This window comes from Thermobia domestica, chromosome 16 (genome assembly GCF_964235325.1).
Source record: "Thermobia domestica chromosome 16, izTheDome1.hap1.1, whole genome shotgun sequence".
Lineage (NCBI taxonomy): Eukaryota > Metazoa > Arthropoda > Insecta > Zygentoma > Lepismatidae > Thermobia > Thermobia domestica.
In genome coordinates, this window is record NC_137469.1 from 84,117,964 (window position 1) to 84,140,689 (window position 22,726).

General features: G+C 35.9%; 1 protein-coding gene across 2 annotated transcripts in view; it reads right to left on the bottom strand.

Annotated features, from left to right (window-relative positions):
* Positions 1–22,726, bottom strand: part of LOC145673209 (uncharacterized) — a 176,030-nt gene that overhangs the window by 47,272 nt on the left and 106,032 nt on the right. For both annotated transcript variants that reach the window (XM_081742693.1, XM_081742692.1), the window contains exons 4-6: positions 21,153–21,325; positions 18,607–18,705; positions 2,486–2,622 (exon numbers count right to left, since the gene is read on the bottom strand). In XM_081742693.1, coding sequence (XP_081598819.1) covers positions 2,486–2,622; positions 18,607–18,705; positions 21,153–21,325 — 409 coding nt within the window. The remainder of the gene's footprint in view (positions 1–2,485; positions 2,623–18,606; positions 18,706–21,152; positions 21,326–22,726) is intronic.

The following is a 22,726-nucleotide window of genomic DNA, read 5'->3' on the forward strand; positions in this document are numbered from 1 at the left end:
ATGGAAAATGGAAACTTTTAAGGATCCAGGGTCATTTTTTTCGGACTTAGTCTCTGAAAGGCAGTCTCACTTTTTGTGACCAGAGCTATACCATTTCACTATGAACAAAATAGGTTATCTTTTAACATCCTGTATCATCTGACAGTTTTGGAGAATTGTTATATTACTGTACTTGGCGCAAAGTTGGCAAGTGAAGCTAGTTTTTGAACATCTTAACTGAATGAGTCTTTTAGTGGAGTTCTTACAATTATATACTTTGTCAACGGATTATAATTTTTCTGTTAATTTTGGCTTTAAAGAGTTCACTACGTTTTAAACCGAGTAACGTTCTTGTTTTCAAGGAAGGCTCTTTGATATAATCTTTAATAATTTTACACCTTGTTATCTGATGATAAATTAATATTTTGAGAACTCTCGATTCCAAACCAAGAGTGTTAACCAGTAGCCTATATCATCTGTGAAAGAGTTTATTTTCTTTCGCATTATCAGGCTAAACACTTGTAAACAACAAATGGATTTCTATAGCAATAATAAACACTAATGTATATTTCAATTACTTTTATTGTAAATTTTACTTCTAACACTAACTTTTATTATGCAGTTTAATCAGTGCAATGTATTTTCTTATGTGAATTTTGGTTTCATTGTAATAGTTTTAGATATATTACAAATAACGGTTTTTCCTATACAACTTCTATTCCTGTTGTTTCGGAGATCCAGTCCAAATATGAAGTCAAACGAGTAAAAACAGTTGGGTATACACTTGGACATCGACCATCTCCATATGAATTAATTCCTATTTGGAGTGTGGAATCGCCATTTTGTACAAACAATGGACCTCCACTGTCACCCTTAAAAAAGAAGAAAAGAAGAAAGTTTGAAACACATTAACAAATAAAAACTTACTGTTTCCTACTTTTGGAGGCACAGCACTTCTAGAGGTTATTCTCGTTACGTTAAGGAAATTTTCATACATTACTCACGCTAAGAATACACTGAGATGTCAACAAGACAAAAATGCATCCCTCAATCAGCATTAATGGCGAAGTGTAGTTATGTGCTTACCACACACTAATCCAAATCAGAAATGTTTAAATGTTAACTGGCAGACCTTATCTCATGCTACATCATCCGGAAGAGTTGCTACATCAGAGATTATTGTAGTTTTAGAACGGGTTAAAATGTTCTAATGTGTGCGTCGCATAGCCTAGAGGACCAAGCTTCACACAGTAAGAATTCTACTATGCTTGACCAAGTTCATCACTATATTCCCTTTTTGAAGTATAGAGTGGGGCAAATAAAAGTGGCCCGGAGAAGTGGATACGATTGGAGACGTGAATATATGCATCGAACCACGTCACGTGACGTGACGCGCACACCACATGTACGCACTCCACCTGTTCAGATCTTATTCCGGGTTGTGTCAGTGGGAATTGAGCAGTGTACAGGTGAGGATAGTACTCACAGGTCAGCAGAGGGTGTTCGTTGTAGAAAGTTACCTGAAAATAGATTCGTGGAAAGAATGTGGTCAGTTGTTTGCATTTGAATTTCATGAATTTTCCTGACTGTTGCCAAAGTGCCAGCAAAGAGTGCATTGCAACGATTAGTCAGCAACTGGCGTCATACAGTATCTGTTTTGAACAAGGTAAAATAGATTCCGAAACTTGTCCGAACACCTGAAATTGTGATCATTTTCATTCATGAGATCATTCAAGAGATGAATGGTGGCCATTTTCAACATCAGCTATGAGCAGGTTAGCGAACTATTTCCTTTCCTTTGCTGTGTTTCTTCGTGCCCTGGAACTCTGCTCTCCGGGTCACTTTTACTTGCCCCACCCTGTATTAATATATATTCTTTTAATGTAAATGCTTTCTTTGGTTATATATTTCAAAAACTGAAGAATGTTCCGAGGCGGAAGTTTGGCCGCGTAATAATATTAGCAAAGCAGATTAAATCCTTCTCATTAAAAATGTATACTCGAGAGAGTAAAAATAATAAATTAATAAATTACTTAAATTTTTCATCAATTGGGAATTGAAACTAGCACAAGAGAGCAATAGTACTAACTTAACTAGGATTAATAAAATATCTGGTGTAGCAAGTGCAATGTAACTTTCCCGAGAAGAAGCATAACTCTTAGTTGCATCTGTTTACGATGTTTCACTCAGGAAAATGTTACGTAAACTATTACCTTCTCCAGCGCTTTCTCGTCCGTTTTTAATACAATATAATAATACAAGGATCATTTTATCCATCCATCTTTGTTTCGTTACCTTGCACTAACAGAATGCAAAAGCGACGATACTTAGATCAATTTTTGTTTCTTAATACACCCAGATTCCTCCAATTTACAGTAACACTAAACAATCATTATATTCACCGATCATTCGTAGATCAGTGTGTGAAGTTCTTATGGTTCATATTCATAGATCATGTTATTTTATGCTTATATACAACATGCATAGAAGTATGGAAACTACTCACGTCACAGAAACTTGATTCTCCAGATCCCAAAGCACATATTTCTGAACCTGGTAATCCATAGTCATTAAACTCACATTCTTTGTTGGCTAATACAGTCGTTTCAGTCCACTTCAGATACACGTTATTTGAAGAGTCATCTAATCAAAATACAAGAAAATACAATTTGTAGAAAATTCATTCAAACATAGAAAGATGTGCAAATACTAACCCTGTAATAGTAATATTAGAGCTTCAATTAGTCATGGCTTCCGCAAGAATTCACTCCATGATGCCCTTCCCATTATATACTAATGCAGATTCGAGAGTTCGCTTAGTTTTGCCGGACCCCCACTGTTAAAAACCGAGATCATACCTGCCAATATTTTGCAATAGTGTTACTATATAATGTGAACAAAATCTTATCCAAATATGACATGTATCAATCTCATCGAACACAAAAAATGTTAATTTTTGTGCTTTCTCAGTGGAAGCAAACAAAAATTTAATTTCAGTATCATTCACTTTCATTGATCATACGTCTACTTCAGCCTGAACAGCACAATCGTGGGACATTAAACTAAATGATTTAATTTCACTTTATTTGAGGGTAAATCATCGTGTGTAGTTTCCAAGAAAATCGATAAAAAATAATTGTTATGGCGCTGAAAATATGTAATTCATGACCAATAAAAAAGAGGCTCGAAACCACGTCACTGATTAAGGTAAAATTGGTAAAATACCTCCCAATCAAGCCTTTGAATATGACACCAAAACGCTGACAGCATACACCATGTTAATAAGATATTTAAAAAAAAACTAAAATCGTTATTAAATCTTAAAACTTCAAATTTAAATGTGTTTCAATAAACATTTTAAGAATTAAATTTTAATTTCAAATATCTTTCAATTAATATTTTCAGAGTTAAACTTTAATATCAAATACCTTCCAATTAATATTTTCTTAAATGTTAAATTTAAATACCTTCCAGGTAATGTTGTTAGATTTAAACTTAAATTTTAAACATCTTTCAATAATGTATTCAAGAGTTAAACTTTCATTTCAAATAGCTTTCAACTCATGTTTTCAGAGTTAAACTCTAATTATGTTTCAATTAATGTTCCCAGAGTTCTTTAATTTTCAATATCTTCCAGTTAATGTTATCAGAGTTAAACTTTTTTTAAAACATCTTTCAATTAATGTTTTCAGAGTTGAACTTTAATTTTAAATATCTTCTATGTAAAAGTTTTCAGAGTTAAACTTTAAATATCTTGCAATTAAAGTTTCCGGGATTAAATTTTAATTTTAAATACCTTTCAATTAATGTTTTCAAAGTTAAGCTTTAGTTTTAAACATATTTCAGTTAATGATTAAAAAATTAAACTTCGATACCTTTCAGTTAATGTTTTCAGAGTTAAATTTTAATTTTAAATACCTTTCAATTAATATCCTCAGAGTTTAATTTTAAATATATTTTAATTCATGTTTTCAAAGTTAAACTTAAATTTTAAATATCGCGTGTTTGATTATTTTATGTACTGTCTCTTACGCAAATTCGTTAGAATATTTCATACACTTCTGATACTTCTGAACTACCTTCATTAGAAAATGTGATATTTCGTGACCTTAGCTTGGAAAAGCCTGTGGCCCATTTAATTGTTTTGCCAAGAGAAGTATGAAACATGTATTTTCTTACCGGCTTTCGTTCCCGAGTATCGTTTCTTCCCACAGAAAAGAATCAACGTATCTGCTTATTTTATGTCTGGTATCTACCTGTCAAATTTAAACGAAATCGGTTTGAATCACTAAGTTGATGTTCCATGGGAGTCTCGATGGCTGCAAAGGTGACTTCGTGATTATATTGCAAACTCCGGGGTAGCCATTGTATAAAATGAAATAAAACATATTTAAAAAATTAATTTTGAACATAGTAGGCTATTTGGCTGGAGCCGGTTTTTTTTTTCATGTTACATAAAGTGCTTATCAAATTTGCATTTCAAAAACGTGTTCAAATTGGAAGAAAGAGGAGATAAAATACGCCTTTAAAATTTTTGCACAATTTTTTTTCATGCGAAGACCATAATATTAACTGATAATTTGCATAAATGCCCTATCAAGCAAACATAAGCATATCTGAGAATTACATGCTATACCAATCGATCGTGCTATATTAGTACAACCACAATGTTAACGCTCCTACACACGGAATGTTACTAACAAATTGAAGTGTCAATTCTAATTTGACGTTAAGCTAGAATCGAAACATTTATAAATAACCTTTTGAATAATAACAAGCATCAATCGTTAGTGCCATGCTAATGCTGTTCAGTCCTACAAACAATCGTTAATGCTCCTACATACGGAAAGTTACTAGCAAATTAAAGCAGCGATTGTGGCTTGAGTAAAGCTAAAATCACCACTTTTCAAAATAAATTTGAAGACAACAGAAGGGGTATTAATCACACGTTAGAGTTCCTATATACATAAAGTTCTAAATTAAAGTGGCAATTCTGGCTTGACGTCAAATCAGTGGCGGCTCGAGACTAAATAGAGCATTACTCGCGCAACTTAAAATAAAGAGAACATTTTCTTGAAGGCTTCCAACTATATGATTTTCTTACTGTTTGCATTAACTAATAGAATATTCCCTTTTATTGGCTTGTTGAAAAAAATATATGTAAGATTTCGGATATTTTCGCTTAAATACATGCTTGTTGCCATAAAACATATTACTTTGTTACATATTATTCGAAATCTTATGATCTACGCTTCCTGGATATATGTATATAGGCCATCCCTAAATCTGTACTTTCATCTATTTTCAGGCTGAAAGAATAGGATGCCAAAACACGATTCTCGCAAAAGAAGGGCCTAAAAGCTCGGAACATTAATGTGAACTGTGAACAGTGTAAGCGAATATTCAATGGCAAATTAGCCTCACAAATTCTATTTTGGCGACTATGTTTGGAAGATAAGAAGATGATGGACGTTGTTCTGGTATTGATGGCGATGAATTGACGGTAGATGATCACCAAAACAAATTCACAGAAGGACAAGAGAGGTTGAAGAGGAGCTCAGCGTTGCACTGCATATGGAAAAATTATGGATAAATAAAAATGGATAAATAAATGCAAAACGAATTGACTAAGAATAAAAAATATCCGTGTTTTAAATTCTATTCCACACTGGTGCTGCTTTTGCGCTACGAAAATTATTTATTTCTCAACCCCATTCACACATCCAAGGAAATTGATCTTGTATGGACGACAACCAATATGTTCTACCAAAGGTTAAATCGGGCTTCCACTCTTAAAACATTTTCAGAGTCGATGTTACGCTCAGAGAGGTTCATGGTGACCTAAGATGCTTCGTACCTGCATTGATGCATTATATCTTACTCAATTCTTGCAAATCCATCACTCCCAAGAATTCAGAATATTGACAAAATGTACCAAAAGCTGAAACGTCTGTTTCGGCCAGTAGTGAACAAAAATGGTTTTATCACGTTACGACAACGACAATGAGAATAAATGATGGCACAAATGTTACGTACATTGTAATACGAGACACTCTTTATCCAGCATGCTCTTCTACAGACATCTGGGACTTCTATATTTCAGCATCTGGACATGTTCTTGAACGGACAAGTCTTTAACAACCAAAAGAGTGTCCAAGATGCATTCGAAGAATTTATTCGCTCGAGATCGGAAATTTTTATATAGCTGGGATGCTCGTAGACTGAAATGTATTGATATTGGATGTTTTCATTACGATTAATTCCGTTCAGCTTCAGGCAAGTTATGGCAGTTTGAGCTTGTGATTGAATCAAAATCTAGCACGATTTCCCAACCCTTTCCACTCTGTAGTCACCACGAACTTTAAGGAACCCAGAAAAAAGAAAAATACTCTTTAGAATATAGACACAAAACAATCAAACATTTTTATACTTAGGAAATAAATTGCCCATAGGCTTTATTAGAGAATCTTAATGTTAAAACGAGTCAATTTCACTTTAAATTAAAGGTAAGAACAACTTCTTGTTTCACACAGTCATATAGAGAAGAATGACATAAATTACTCAAAACTTCATCCAAAATATCAAATAATTCACACAGCAACTATGGACTGGTTACCTTTGTTATGATTCCCAGATATGGCAATTTTGACATTATCGTTATAAAAATGTAGTTTTCCATTTCAGCTGTAAAACTATAGATTTAGTATATACACTAGATGTTACATAAGCCACCTGAGCTGACCCGAAATTGAACGTGATTTTTCCCATGTTACTTTGAGGTCTTAAGACACACACTATAACAAAAACATCAGATCATCCAACCGCATCACAATTTTCATTTGAATACCATCATTTTTGATTGCATCTTCATGTTTAGTATGCAAAAAAAATGTCAACGACTGTATCATAACAATTATTTTTTGATAACTTATATAAAACCACGATCTGCTGCGATGTCCGAAAAATGTATTGCCTCTCTTGTTGGAAATGGGACATCTCACGCATTTGAAAATCTTATTAAAATTTACGCTTGCGTTAGATATTTATAATATTGTATCATTATATTAATAAATATATGATAATTTTAATCCAATAAGATAATTACTAGAAAGTTAATTGACAATTCTGTTGTAGTCTTCAAATTGGGACATTTAATTTGGGAATCCTTTTATGCATTCGCCGTTACAGAATGTTAGAAACTTGGGTAAAAAGTCTTAAAATAAAAGAGAAAATTCTCACTACAAATAGGGTTGCTAGATCCCAGCTGCCTCCAAGAGTGCAAGTCTACGAATTCAATCTTTGGTCTTAAATATTAAAAGACCTATAGTCAATTATCGGTTGTCATTTATAATTAGTTTAGTTATTTACGATTAATGGAAGCCATTTCCATTTTGTACTTGTATCCTATAGATTCCTAACCTCCTTGACCTAACCATAACCTAACTTCCTTTGAAAATATTGAATACACTATCCTCCATGTTCGTCTAGTACCATCTGGTTCGAGTTCCTCGTAACTTGGATTGAGATGGAAAGATTTTTAATTAATTTTCTTTTTCAGTTTACTTTTCTTTTTGTGTTCCGCTTGTAGATCTTTCACACCTCTCAGATTGGGAGTTATTAGTATAACCAAATAGCTAATGCTCAATGGTAGATCCACGGAAGTAGAGCAACTTCCTCCCCCTCCCCAGGTTACTTTCTTTTATTTGCTGCATACGTATAATTACCTAGGTATAATATTTGTAAAAGCTACATTTAAAAAATCGTTTATGGCCAAAAACAGGTAAAAATACAAGTACTTCGCTTGGCAAACTTGAACTAGCCATACTTTTGAATATCACATTACACTATTATAGAGTTATATAAAAACTATCATCACAAGTACAACAGTTCATATTTACGTATATATAATTTGTTATGCTACAAATAGTGTACGACCACTGCTAACAGAAATCAAACAATAGATACAATCTACTTCATAAAAGATCATATTCTTGTTATATAGTACATAAATTAATAATCTATCTCAACAGAATAAAATAAATCAACTTCATCCGATTACCAACGAACGACATAAAAAAATCATCTCGATTTTCTCGAAAACTAAGCATGATAATTCACTTTAAGCACGTGATTTCCTTCATCTAGGTGTGATCTATCGATTGATATGTCTTATATTTGAATAAGATCGTAATAGAACTAAAGTTCAAGAAGAGCAGATCATAAATTTGGGCTATGTCTCATGAATCATATTGCACATTATCGTCTTGTTAGTGTCATGTTGAAAACTTTGATTAACGTATACTTGAGCATCAGTTTCATCTTAATAAGTGCCGTAATTATCACACAACACACATTTTGAGATTTACAAAGAAACAAACATCGATTTTCTCGAAAACTACACATGGGGATTTACACTCATTCAAATTATACATTATTCAGCTCACTGAAATCCGTCGATTGATTTTTTGGAAATTTTATTTTTTCGTTAAACGTTAATAATATTGTAAAATACCCAGTACTTAGTGTGAAATGTTTTCATAGTGGTATTTCCCTTTGCTTTTAAATGTACCAAACAGTAGAAAATTAAACTCCATTTGTCATTAAAAAACGTACACTTGTTTCTCTGAAGACCACTTTATTATTAACTTACCTTGTGATTCAGAAGTTAAAAATAAAACAGTATTTCTACAGTAAAACTCAAAATTAGAATATTTTTTTAAAAAGTACTTTAAAGCATCTAATTTCTTACTTATACACAAAATGGTAGTAATTTTTGCGATCAGTTATCAGATATAACAAAACTTTGAACTTTCCATGTATAACTGCCTATTCCGTTATAGAAGCCTCCTCCCTGATATTGATATCTCCCAGGCGATTGTTACTGTTTCTTGTTAGTTATTTAAAGTTTATATTTCATAGTATATATTCATTTCTGTTACTTTAAAGATGGTTCTAATAGTTTATTGCTTTTCTCTAAATACACTGTTTATGTATTAATGTTTATGTTGTTACATTTTTAATATATGTATGTATGTTGCGTTTTAAATTTTAACTTTTAAACTAATCAAAATGGTTGATGTTATTGAATTCTAACTATCTATATTACGAAATTCTGATTATTCTGTAATTTTTGTGCATGGTTTCTTGCTTTGGAAAAATTACACGAACATAATTAAAATTCAAATCAATGCACCCAAATGCTGGAAGATATTAAAGTAATATGTTCTTAACTATTGTGTGTGCGTCACTGCTAGAAATGTTTGTACGTACCACTATTAGAAGAAGACACGATCTGATATTTAACAGAGTACTTTTTCTGTTATGTAAATATATCTATAAACTATCCAGTACAATGATGAATTATTATTGGATACAAACGACATACTTTTAACGCCATAAAAGTTCATTTTTGTCAATTTACTCGGACACTACTCGTCAGGGTTTACCCTTACGCATGACGCTTTGTTAAGCTCGATGTAAGCTATCAAACTAGTTCATTTAAAAGTTTAAGATTAATCACAAGTTTGTGCTGTATATATCATTGACCATATTACATACCGTCATTTTGCAAGTACCATCATAACGAAGATCTTAAAGAAGATATACTTCAGTGTAAGTTTCACCTTAATAGGTGGCGTGGTTTCCGTTCAGCATAAATTTTTAGGTTTACAAAATTATTTGTTGTCAATTTTCCCGAAAACTACGCATGGGTTTTTGCCAGTGATGTTAAAATAGAGGATCTACACAGATGTATCTTCATCCTATTACATCAATGAAGCCAAAAAAAAAAAAACCGAACATCGGCAAGTCTGATTGGCTACTCTCGTTTCTGCCATGAATGTTGGCTCAAAACATTGCGATCTTATTGGGCGGAGTGGGCAGATTAGGTGTGGTGAAACTGTGGCGTATGCTATATAAACAGAACCTCTATTTTATAACATCTTTGGGTTTTCCACTGATGCACTCAGAGTCAGTGAAATCTATTGATTGATATGCTGTACGTCTGATCTTAGGACTTTTTGGTAATCGCTAACAATATTGTAGATTTTTTATTGTTACAAACGGCTATCTTTAAATTATTTTCATTGTTGCGCCTATATTATCGCGTAGCACCAACCCTATTTTTATTTATTGATTTGACAAAGGTGAGGATGAATAGGGATGCGCTCGAGTCGAGTCGAGTCGAGATTTAAGCCCATCTCGACTCATCTCGAGAAAATGTTGTCTCGACTCGTGTCTCGACTCGAAAATATGGTGCTGTCTCGACTCGTGTCTCGACTCGACAGTCTCTGTCTCGACTCGACTCGAATTCGAGTCGAGACGTCTCGAAATTCGAGTCGAGACAAAATATACGAGTTAAAATATACACACACATCAGCCAGACCGTTATGACTACCTACCTAATTGTTAGTATGTCCAATGAATAACAACAACGGCACGAATAACAACGGCAACGCGTCTTGGCATGGTCGCAATGTTCCTCGGTGGGTCGCTGGAGAGAGTTGGCACCACATATGCACACATAGGTCATCAAATTCCCGTAAATTCCGGGGAGGGGGTGATGCACCCTCACGTTACGTTCAATCACATCCCAGATGTGATCGATTGGGTTCAGATCCGGAGAGTTTGGGGGCCAGCACATCACTTGGAACTCGCTCCTGTGTTCCTCGAACCACTCCATCACACTCCTGGCCTTGTGACATGATGCATTATTTTGTCGAAAAATTCCACTACCGATGGAAAACATGGCCGTCATGAAGGGGGTGTACGTAGTCTGCAAGCAGCGTGCGACACCTCGGCCGTCATGGTGCTTTGCTCGAGCTCCACTGGACACACGGATGCTCACCTGAATGTTTCCTAGATAATAATTAAGCCGCAGCCAGTTTGTCTCCGTCCCGCAGTACAGATATCAAGGAGCTGTTCCCTTTGAACACGACAGATTCGCACCCTCACATCGTCATGATGAAGAAGATATCGGGATTCATCAGACAATGCAATGCTCTGCCATTGTGCCAAGGTCTAGTGGTGATGGTCACGTGTTCATTTCAGTTATAGATGCCGATGTCGTGGCGTTAACATTCGCCATCGTTAGGAGTGTTCGGTGCACTGTGTGTTCAGACTAGTGTTGTGAAGGCCTGTGATAATAACGGAAATTTTGGGTAAAAAAATGTTTTTTACTGTTTTCCCGAGCTGGGGAAAAAACGGAAAATTTGGGTATTATCAGAATCATCATTCTTGGTAATCACAGAATCATTTTAGTTAATATGTTAAATCAAACATATATTTCATAGAGATATCTTCATTGTTCTATGTAAAATTCCGGAAATTTTGAAACCATTAGAAAAAAGCATTTGTTCGGAAATATTGGCAAAAACAGGAAAATGTAGTTTAAAAACTATTTGTTGGCCTGATGCTAGTGATCTTACTTGCTGTAACATGTCTGCAACATATACAGTGGGAAGTGGAAAATCCGAACTAATTGGGATAACAGGTATTCGGATTTTCAAATTGTTCGGATTTTCGAAAATGACCAAGAAAATGTCTTTTAGGCTTACATATACTGTACGGTATGTTCTTCTATCGATACAGTGGTTATTCAGTACATACAGTAATTACAATACCGTACGTAAAGCTACTTACATTTAATGTTTCTGAAGAACTTGCTTGTACTTTAAGTCACACTTAAAACTTATAGGCCTAAGAAAAAATAAAAATAAAAATACATGACAAACAATTACATATAAATGAACTTTTGTAAAAACACTGACTTCACAAAACGTCGATGGACACGCTATTGTTTGTTTATCGCTAGCGTTAAGACAAAATGTAAAAAGCTTCTAGGGACCGCGTTCGGATTTTTGACGTTAGGATTATCGACTTCCTAGTGTATATACAATGTATTTCGCTAACGGAAAAATACTTAGAGCAACAGGTTTTAATTCTACTTTACACACATATACCGCACAAGTGAGTAGATTTGAGCAGCGAGAAATATATTAAATGAAATTTCCGTTAGTTATTACAGACTAGAAGAATATCCGTTCTTCGCACGGGGAGAATACGTTTCATTTTTGGACACAAAGGGCACCAAAACTGTCACCAATGAACTTGTAGAGCCCCAAAACTATGAATTTGACATTAATATCGATAATTTTCAATTATCTTTACATGTCACCACCCTCCTTAGAGTACTAATGGGGCTGAATTTGTGGATTTAAACGACATCTTCTGTTCATCTCAGCGAGTATGGATTCGAGGCCATTTTCGATCATGTATATATATATATATATACAGAGGCGGATCCAAGGGGGCTATAGCCTCCCCCTTCACACTCAAGTATACACTGCATAAAATGGGCTTCAATCCTGCTTTACATTGGATAAAACTGCAAACTATGGTTTAGCCCCTCCCTTGATCATATCCTGGATCCGCCACTATATATATATATATATATATATATATATATATATATATATATATATATATATATATATATATATATATATATATATATATATATATATATACTGTATATAATGCTCAAAAAAAATAGGAGTTCAGCTGAAATATCACACAAGACCTTAAGATAGTGTATGAATAAGCTTGTGTTTGACTCATATTATCATACAAGAAGGAATGCTTTAAGATACACTAGACAAATGGGGCACATACTGGTGTTGGGGCACGAAAAACCTTGTTCACATGGCTCATGACACAAGACGGTTATGTGTGCACCTCTCGAACTGCTCACAAACAGGCAAGGCAACAACACTGATTGTTCCTTAATATGTCATATGATCACTTCGAATAGCCAACAGGGCCTCGCACCTGCGTGGCATGGATTCAATCAGATTATCGATGAGTTCTTGGGGGATGTTGTGCCACTCATCCAGAAGAGCGACTTCCAGCTCTGGAATGGTTGTTGGATTTACTGGCCTAGCGGCAATTCGTCTGCCAAGCATTATCCAGACATGCTCAATTGGAACGAGATCCGGAGAGCATGCTGGCCACTTCATCCGAGCGATACCCTCAGCATCTAGCATCTCATCCACTAACCGAGCTATGTGAGGACGAGTATTATCATCCATAAAAAGGAACGAATCACCAATGGCACCAGCATAAGGAAGAACAAGATTTTTCGTGATCTCATCCCTATATCTGAGAGCCGTCAAAGAGCCATTTCGAATGATGTGGAGCTCAGTACGCCCACCAATGCTGATTCCTGCCTACACCATCAGTACACCACCATGATACTGGGATGTTTCTCGCACAAACATGGGATTGTGTCGTGTTCCACACTCTCTCCAGAAAACATGTCGATTATCAGGCTCTACACTGAATCGAGACTCGTCAGAGAACAAAACATTGCCCCATTCATTGCGTCCCCACCCACGATGTTCCTCCGCCTACGCTCTTCGATCAACACGGTGTCATGCAGTTAATGGGACACACACCATAGGCCTACGTGCGTAGAGACCACCTTCTCGAAGGCGATTGCGGACCGTTTGAGTAGATATTGTGCGTCCTGTTGTTGTTCGGAAGGCTCGCGGCAGCAGATTTGTATTCTGACGCCGGTTTCGACGGGCTGTTAACAACAGATAACGATCGTCTCTGGCTTTGGTTGCTAGTGGACGGCCCTGTCCTTGTCTTCTTCGAACACTTCCAGTTGTTTGAAATCGATTCCACAATCGGGAAATCACACTCTGTGCCACTCCTATGGCATGTGCCACCTCCCGCCATGACTGACCAGCTTCCAATCTCATTGAGGGCCGCGGTGGCTCAGTGGTAGGGCGTTCACTTCCGGTGCATGGGGTCCCTGGTTCGATCCCAGATCGCCCCGTGTGGACTTTGGGGTGGACAAACACCATGCTCGTGGGTTTTCTCGGGGTTCTCCCGTTTCCTTCCACTTTCTTCATTCCACCATTTCATTCATTTGTCATCATCACCGTCTCCTTTAGCCTAACCGGCATAACCGTGGGACGCAAAACTTAAAGATGTTTTCCCGGCCCGCATACAATTATAGCTTAATTTGCAAATCATCGCAAATGGAAGTGTCACCATCGATATTAGTGACCGCGAAAACTATGGATTTGACACTAATATCGGTCATTTTGGATTACTTTTACATGTCTCGGTATCCGATCCCCCCCCCGGTGACCACCGGCCCGAATAGGGTAAATTTGTAAGTTAATGTGATCAGAGTTTCACCATTGATTTCAGCGACCGCGAAAACTATGAATTCGACAGTAATATCGGCCATTTTCTACCACTTTTACATGTCCCTGTAAGCGCACCCTGAGACCCCCCTGGTTCGAATTAGAAAAAAAAGATTCGTCTTGATCTGGGGCCTGGGCCAGAGTACCCCTGACTAAAATTTGGTAACTCTCGGTCCACTCGTCTAGTCCCCAGGCTGCATACAGACAGACAAACACAAACAAACTATTTATTTTATTTATATTAGACTAGATAGATTCTTGCAAATTATGCCAGATTTTCATATTATCTTTCCGAACTAATTTTAAAGACCCGCTCCTACTTATCTTTATATATGTACACAGTATATCTATATTTATATCTATCTATATCTATATATGTATATAACAAACGCAGGAATTACACCCTAAATAACGCTCCTGGAGGACCCCTTTCTCAAAAAAATTGCTGGGGAAACACTTGTAGAAACTTGTTTTCGTGCCAGACGATTACCGAGACCTGGTTGGAAAAAAAAGAAAAAAAACTCCTTTAGCGATCAAATTAAAAAAAAATAGTTCTCCTCAGGTTAGTATTCACTGAGAATATTGTTATAAAATTTAAATTTTATGGGTAAATCAGTAGAGTTTGAATACATCCACATCGTATCCACTGAGTTGCGAAATTGTGTACCTCCAGATATGGGCGGTCGAAGAAAATTTTCTAGGGGGCATCTTCAACGTTTGCTATATTAGTCTTGCATTTAATGTGCATGGTTTGTTATATTACGTATACGTGAGCCAGGGAGGTTCATTCTTATCAAACACGGAGATTATGAAGGAGCAGATCTACTGTACAAAATATAATAAAAACATCTCTTTCGGATTTCTATCATCCCGCAGTGCAACCCCGAGACGGAAACAAAAGAGATAGGCTTTTTGTTTTTAAACAAGATAACGTGCCTAGCGAATGCTATACATTGTGAAGATTATATTAGTGAAAATTAAACGAATATAATTTTACAACTTAATATACATATCACTAAATGTTGAGCTCCCCGTTGCTATGTGGTTAGCGTATGCGCCTTTCTCGAACGAGGTTTGATTCATGGTAGGAGCTCATGTGTTTCAAATCCGACGTTAAACTGTACGTTCACGTCTTGTAGAGCTTTGCTCCTGAAAACGACGCTAAACTATAATCTAATTTAATATTACTAAATATTAAAAAATAATGACTTACCAAGGTGACGTCAATTTGGCAGTCATCAAATCCATTTTATACTTTCACTTAATCCAGTGGATATTAATATAACAATTACAAGACACACGCGCATATAAATACTCAAAAACAAGTACATACACACGTACACATACACAAATATGAACCCTTCAAATCTATTTACATGTGGTGGACCGCGCTGCATCAAGCACTATCTTCGTCATCATCTTCTCATGTATCTGCATTATTTGATTCATCCACAGATTTGTTATTTGTACGCATCATTCATTTTTGCATTTTCGGGAGGGTTCAGGGTTCTTCATTTAAAGAGTCGGTTCTCTGTATTGGAAAGAGAATCAGGGGAGGAAGGGGGAATTTATACTTTAAGAATGGATATCATTTAAAGAAATATATACAAAACATGCCGCTTCCGACGCAGCACTGAAGCATTTCTTTTAGCGGTCATACCCCCTCCCCTCTCAAGTTGTAAAGTGAGAAGGGACTGAAACATCCCAGACATTCAGGGTTCAGTTGACAATAATAAAACTATGGGTAAGTAAACATCTTGTACAGAGTCACGTTTTGCTTATTTTTGAACATTTCTGTGAATTCAACAATACAACAGCGGAAATACTAACTGGTTTTATTACTCCAACCATCGCTTCAACTAAGGGATAATTCCCAACGGTCAGTGAGCAATCTAAATTTTCGTTCCTTTTCTCTTCTACAGAGGAAAGAATGATTTTGCCAAGATGCTAAAGTCAAGATGTTATATGCTAAATGGGAGTGAATTATGCTAGATCTAGCACCAAGATGCTAGATATGGCTTCACTGGCGGGCTTCGATATCTACAGAACTTTCTGCCAAAGCATATAAAAAAATAAAAAAAAACAATAGCACAATAGTTTCGATAACATATGTGTGGTCCTTCGGTAGGCTACACATCTGGTAAGAAGCTCATCCCAAAGAGTAGTTTGGACAAAAGACTCGTAGCCGGCTTGTATAGATAATTGAATTCAAATATTCAAGTATCCATTTACTGAATGCCCATATCGTGTATGCATGCATTTGCATGCATTATTCAATAAGTAAATAAAGTACACACACAATTAATTATGTCAGTGATAAACGGTGTTTATTGAAAAAAAAACTTCTCCAAACAATGACGATTAATTTTAGACTGGAGAAATGGTTATCCTTCGTTTTCATTATCATTTGGCCATGAAACAAACGCCTGACAGATATACAACTATCTGATTTTGGAATATATAACTCGTAGGGTATGATGCTTTACTTTTTCAGAAATTTCAGTACTTCTAGTGAAATGAAATCTTTAGTTTTACGTCCCACGGTTATGGCGGTTAGGCTAAAGGAGACGGTGATGATGACAAATGAATGAAATGGTGGAATGAAGAAAGTGGAAGGAAACGGGAGAACCCCGAGAAAACCCACGAGCATGGTGTTTGTCCACCCCAAAGTCCACACGGGGCGATCTGGGATCGAACCAGGGACCCCATGCACCGGAAGTGAACGCCCTACCACTGAGGCACCGCGCTCCCACAGTACTTCTTGTGTACCCCTATAAATGTAATAAAGAACTATTGGCCATGTTTTTTATATAAAAATATTCAATTAGAACTGGACAATTTACATAAAATTTGGAATCGACAAATGAAAACGGCACATTTCTAACACTTGTGGGTTCGAGATCTCAATGTTGAAAGGATTGGAGACAAACCTATAAACTTTTCTGTGAGGAGAAACATATACGCGTAAATCTAGTATTTCAATATATAGATAATAATTGGAATAATTTTATTTTCGAGTGCTATTTTTTAATATTCGCAATATTGAAATTTTTGAACTTAAATTTTTCGCGTGTTTGAAAAAAAAAGAGATATCATTACTAGTAAAATTAACCTAATACAAACATATTTATTTTTTCAATTTTTCGGGAAAATCGAAAAAAACTTTAAAAAAAAGTTCAAAATTTCTGGAAATTTGACAACACTAGTTCAGACACACTTGTACTTTGCCCAGCATTAAACTCTGATCTTAGTTCCGACGCAGCTCGCCGCCTGTTCTGTTTTACCAGTCTGCCCAGCCTACGACGTTCGACATCTGTAATGAGGTGGGGGCACAAAACCCCTCGACATTTGGAGGTCTTTTCCCCTTGGTTTCGCCACTTGCTGAAGACAATCACCATAGCACTCCTCGAACACCTGACAAGTCCTGCAGTTTCCGAAATTCTCGTGCCGAGTGTTTCTGATCGAGCACTTTCTTCAAAATAATATTAAAAATTATAGAAAAATTTTCGAGACATTCGAGTCGAGTCGAGATTTTTACCAGCTGTCTCGACTCGACTCGAGTCTCGACTCGAAAATTCGAGTCGAGAAATACGTTTGTCTCGACTCGTCTCGAATTTTACAAAGTGTGTCTCGACTCGAGTCGAGTCGAGATTCGAGACATGTCTCGACTCGTGCGCATCCCTAAGGATGAAGTTTAAAATCAGTTTATATGGAAATAACTAAACAATGACTTTTCTGTTTTGAAACCTATATTATCAACATTGATAGGAATAACTTTTTTTTTCTTTTTTTTGTAAATCATGGATTGCGTTTTTCGGTAAAGCAGATACACCGAACCTGTTGAAAATAATGGACTATATTCTCGCTATATTAATCAATCGAACGAGTGAACATCGAATGAGTGTTTAGTGTAATGAAAACTTTATGGTCAAATAATAGATACAGAATGAGAAAGAAAGTTATAATGGCCAAAATATGTGTTCAGATGAACTTGGATAAAATGATTTGTAAATTTTCCCCGAAATGGTTCTGGAGAATGCGATTGGTTCCGTAAAAGTGAGGAGCTCTAAAAATATGAATAATAAGATAGGAGTTTATAATCACAGAATTATTATTATTATTTCGTTCTTTACATTTAGTTTGATACAATCTACGTTTTCTTACCAATAATGGCTACCTTATAAGTTAGTAATAGTGGTGTTAAGTATGCAAGCATATAAAAGAAAAACACACAGACACTCACTGATCTCCAGGCATTTCAGTTCCATCTGGCAAGCCCAGTCTACGAAGGTAATACTACTGTGCAAAAGATAACCACCGGTTATACTTGCACGTGAAAAAGAAAAGTTATGCTCAGAAAAACAAAATTTGGCTAACTAAGAGTACTCTGTACTTTATGAAGTATACTCACCATCATTATCTAATCCCCATCCAGCAGTTCGGACTGTCTGCCCAACAAACGTCTCGTTGGTTTGAGAACTAGAAGGTAAGCTAATTGGCTGAATAACATCTGTGAACAGATAACATATAAGAACACATTATCCAAATAAGAATAAGATAAGAATTAGAACTAAGAAATAGTAACAAGAAACCACAGACGAGGAGATTGCTGGGAGAAGCTCAATAAAGAATCATAATTGTGTTACTTAATAATGAAATGGTTTATCTCTTAAGTGCAACAAGGATATAACGCCCAATATACAGCATATGAATGCAAATGAACTGGTATGTAACATTGATACGGGATGTTACACGATAATACTGGGTAATTGACATAGCATCATAAGACATTCGTCTCCCATCACTACTCTACATACAGCCAGGATGGAAGACTAGCATATAAGATTAGTATTTTGTGTATCAGAATAAATCTTCATGCAAGCATTCAAAATCTTTGACGGAGAACGGTATAGTCATTGATTCAAGAAGGTTTAATAATACTCCTGCAGACCGTGTTTCAACAATATATATATATATATATATATATATATATATATATATATATATATATATATATATATATATATATATATATATATATATATACGATCTGGGAAAAATGTCATCTCAAAGCTGCCAAAACGCAGACGCAACTACGCTAGTTGTTCGCCCGGGGCAAGAACTCGCCTTAGCGATCCCTGACCAACCAAAGCAAAACGCTTCCTCAAATATTTGCCTAGTTTTGCGCCTTCCCAATCTGGCGCCTGTGACACAAGTCCCATTTGCCCCCTCCCTAGTTAAGTCATTGAAAAAACGACGGAAAATAAATTTTAAAACTACATATCTCGAGAATTTGTAGAGAACTATTCTAATCGGACCATGAAGTTAATACTGATATGCGTTCTATTTATCGGATTGGTCCAATTGAAATCTTTGCTAGGAAACTATTCACTGCAACGTAATCAATGGAGGGACCGAAGTTACGCGCATGACGTCACATATTCTGTACATATTCAGGAAATAGGCTGGGTGCCCAGCAAGTCAGAAAATAAATAGTATACCTTTGAACAAGGCAATGTGAGAATGTACCATATAGAACACACAATTTCGAGTAATTGCTTTTACAAATTCAAACCGGGACATTCTACACATCTAGCTATGAAAAACATCAACAGTACATTTAGCCTAAGAGTGGTCAATGAACGCACTATGCGCCATTGGTTGAAGAAATTTGGTGCTTGTGACACAATAAAAACGAGTCATTTGATCTACAGTATGTCCTGATGACTCAGAAACATCGTAGAAGTAGATCCTCGGAAAAATACAATTGTAGGTGAATTAAGCATAGAGTACACCACTATCGTGCGGTGACTCCGTGCAATCGGTAAGGTGAATAAGGTGGGTTTACGGATGCAACACGAGACGCCTTTCAACAAGATCGCCACCTTCAGTTGAGAAATTCTCTGAATATATGGAATAACCGGAAAGGTTTCATATACCGGGCTATAAGTTTGGATAAAAAAGAATCTGCTAACACAATCGTGAATAATCAGGAAAGCGGTTGGATCGTGATAAACGTTCTGGACGGTTTACAAGACCACCCCTCCACCCGCAGACTGTGTTCCTGTTTGCATGGTGGTCTGTAGTGGGAATGATCAGTCCTGTCTGTCTTTATTGAGAATGTCATTTCTATGGATCATTAGAGTTCGGCTATCGTGCGGCGTAGTTTACCACTACAACCACAAATCCAAGTATTCGAAGAATGAGAAGCATAGTTGCTAACCACAGAGAAAAGTTACTGTTAAATAAAATAAAGAATGTTGAAGTCGCAAAATTTTCTTTCTGCTAGCGAGTCGATAGCAAACGTTATATTGTTAAGTATTATAAATGGAGTTGTTCTTACAAGGGATATATTGATTGCATGTTTCTGTATATATGTTTAACTAGTTTTAAAACACAACAAACTGTAGAGAAGAGATAAGATGGTATGGTGCGGAATTTGGAGAGTAATCAGCTCATTTTTCACTGAAGGTATTCTTACATTGAACGAATGCAAGCACCTTGTTGAAGGAAACATGTTCCGATCTTTTAAAATAAAATTGTCGATTTCCCCGCAACGCTTCAACTGGAGAGTGCCTTCTCCTTAATTGTCCATGAGTAGTTGAATACTCAGTTTCCTCATGCGTAGATCGTTCGCCGTGGTCGTATTGAGCAGTCAGCGCGGTATCCAGACTTGACAGCAATGGACTTCTTCGTTGGTAGCTGATTCAAATTGTCCGGCGTCTGAAAGAACGCGTAGTGCAATGCATAAAGATGTCAGGCATTCTATCGAAATGTCTGGGAAACTTGAAACATCGCTTAGGCACATGCATTAATGTTGAAGCTGTACATATTGAGTATATACTATAAATCCTTATGTTAACTCATTTTTACTCTCACGTAGTTTTGCTTTCCATTTTGATTACAGTTTATATAGGGTGTTCTTTACTTTTATTTCCCTAATTATATTTCCCTTACCTGAATAACGTACTTTTTCACTGAGTTTTATCAGCGCTATGTCACTTTCCAGTAGAAGGTTATCGTAGTAAGGATGTACAAAGCTGGAGCTTGATGATAACTCAACTCTACCTTCTTCATTTTCATTCACTGTACTTAGGGCTCCAAGAATAAGAGTAAATTCATCCAAACCTCTGAAAATAGAAGAAAAGTAAGAAATTCTAATGATTTTAATAACAAGCAAGCAAACACAGAAATTTAGCTAGATCTAACCACAACACACGAACTCAAATCTGTAGAGATTTACTAGTATATATCACAGTTTACTGCGAACGGTGATTAGAAAAACATAAGTTAAAAAATACACAATATACAGTGTAAAATCTCACGATGGTGGTGGAAATGAAAATGTTAGAAAAAGATAAAGTCAAATTACAAAAAAAGTTAATACTAAACTTTTTTTTTTTACTTTTATTCCTGAACCCTCGAAACGACCCTTCAGGATTCGCTAGTGAATATTAGATGGTGATATTTACCGATGTTAATAGATCCTCAGCGTTGTAATGTATATAAGGACTAATCAAGTGAAATCAGTTCGGCACCTCTGGTAGAAACAGTTGACGACTTAGAATTGTAGTGGTATACTTTTTGTGGTATGATGTTTATTGTAGTGGTATGTATGCTTGCTGCATTAGTGTAATGATCATTGTGAAACCTTTCCTGTCTTTGCAGGAATAAGGTTTGAACCATGCCAATTACTATCCCAAATCCACCAAAGTCGGATCAGTGAAAACATATCCAGTATCTCAGTACAGAAAGATGTCAACCGGCTGAGGTATTCTGTCGAATGAAAGAAGTCTAAGGAGTGTATATAGAACACATAGTATACAGAACGGCCGTCATAGATTGGGAACAAATGTTTCGCACGGATCGAACAACAAGAAACAATCTTTCCCGTCCCGGTCGAGCACATGTTGTTGCCACAGATCGAAATCGTATTGCGGTGGATGATTAGTTTGCAACAATAGATGTGTGAATATTCGATTGATAACCACAAAACAGAATATGAACTATGGAATACTCTGGGGTACCACAAAGTATACCCATGTGCAAAATTCAAGGATCAAAGTAACTTTAGCATGCTGTGTCACTCCCGAATCCCGTAGATCGGTTAAACTTGAACTATACATAAAAGAAGTGCTACAGTATGATACAGGAAACAGCACAGAAACAGTTGATTAGAATAACAAAAAAATGGCACTTTTATACAAAGACAATAACTTAATGCTGAAGGCACTGCGGTTCATGATGGTCCTCCTGACATTACAGGAGTGAAATGGTCCTTAGAAATATGTGTAATCACTAGGGCTAGGATTTTTGGTGAAGAAAAAATACTGAAGTTGGTGGCGGAAATGGTGGAAAAACATTGCTTTTGGTGGAAATCTGGTGGAATGTAAAATATTTTAATAATCATATTACATTGCAAACACAATTTTAATATTTTTGTTCTAATTCTATATACGTCTAGATATTTGGTCATTTGAAAAAATGTGTTCAATTGAACATAGGAAAATGTACATGAATATCATAATTTG